The sequence below is a fragment of the Crocodylus porosus genome, unplaced genomic scaffold (assembly GCF_001723895.1).
Source record: "Crocodylus porosus isolate Cpor-Errol unplaced genomic scaffold, CroPor_comp1, whole genome shotgun sequence".
Taxonomy (NCBI): Eukaryota; Metazoa; Chordata; order Crocodylia; family Crocodylidae; genus Crocodylus; species Crocodylus porosus.
Genome location: NW_017728947.1, coordinates 113,059,757 through 113,060,933, shown reverse-complemented (window position 1 = coordinate 113,060,933; position 1,177 = coordinate 113,059,757). Strand labels below are relative to the sequence as shown.

Below are 1,177 nucleotides of genomic sequence, written 5' to 3'. Positions count from 1 at the left end.
ACCAGAACCCCCTGCTGAAGCTCTTCATTGCATTTCTCCCCGCACCTTTTCTTTTATGCATTCTCCACCCATGCCTCAGCAAGCCCTGGGACCTCCTGGATCTCTTCCTCCTGGCACTCGCCAAGCTGGCCATCTACCTGACCTGGGCAAGTGTGGGGCTGTCTTCCCGTCACTCCTCTGCTCACATCTCCAGACAGTGTTTCACCGGTGGACGTCCTCAGCTGATCCAGTGGGCACCGGGGCACAATGTCCCCTTGTTATGAACCCATGACCTCATTCCCATCCCTGTTTTCTTTGCTTTTTGTCCCTTTGACGTGCCTAGTGTGGCCTCTCTTATTAGGGGAGGCTTATAGTTTCCTAGCGGGCTCCTGGAACGGCACATCATGTATTCCCGCGACCAGCCCCAAACTTTCAAAGAATAATGAGACCAATTTGCAGACCCTTTCCTTCTCGTGTCCTTGGGGCAAGGGATTTAGCAGAGTTCACAGCCTCGTTCAAGCCTGGGGGCCCCGTCTATGGCCTTGACTTTGCAACCTCTGGGCTGTCAATGGTGCAGCTTAGCACCTGCTGCATCCCAGCCCTGGCCGTGCTCTAGGATGGAGAGGATGGTTTGGACGGCCTGGGCTCGCTTGGACAGGGCTGATCCTGGCTCAGGCTGGGGTTGGACTAGAGGCAACCTGTGGAGCTCCCTTCCAGCCCCTTCTTCAGGGTTGTCATGCATCCCCTATCATGGTCTTGGGGTTGGACTGAATGACCGCTGGGCGCTGCGGGTGCTCCTCCCTGACGTCTCCTCCACTGCCTGCCTTGCTTGCTTCAACTGGATCGGGTTTCCCTGCCCCTGCAGCCCCGGCGCTGAGCTGCAACCCCGGTGCCCTGCCCGGCTGCGGGCAAAGGGCAGCGTGAGGGCAGCGGCTTCACGTCCCTCCGGCGCCTGCGCGCAGCCCTCCGCGCAGGCGCAGTGGCCGGGTCGGGTCGGGGTGCTGTGCGGAGCCGGGCCCATGGCCGCCGTGTTTCTGGTGACGATCTACGAGTACTCGCCGCTCTTCTACATCGCCGTCGTCTTCGTCTGCTTCCTCGTCACCAGCGGCCTGGTGCTGGGCTGGTGAGGGCGGGGCACCTGCTGGGGGAGGGGAAGGAGAAGGGGCAGTTGCCTGGAGGGAGGAGCAGGGGGCGGGGC

General features: G+C 61.3%; 1 protein-coding gene across 3 annotated transcripts in view; it reads left to right on the top strand.

Moving 5' to 3' along the window:
• The first annotated feature begins 960 nt into the window (after positions 1-960).
• Positions 961-1,177, top strand: part of CGRRF1 (cell growth regulator with ring finger domain 1) — a 20,330-nt gene continuing 20,113 nt past the window's right edge. For all 3 annotated transcript variants that reach the window (XM_019550981.1, XM_019550979.1, XM_019550980.1), the window contains exon 1: positions 961-1,102. In XM_019550981.1, coding sequence (XP_019406526.1) covers positions 999-1,102 — 104 coding nt within the window. In that variant the 5' untranslated portion in view covers positions 961-998. The remainder of the gene's footprint in view (positions 1,103-1,177) is intronic.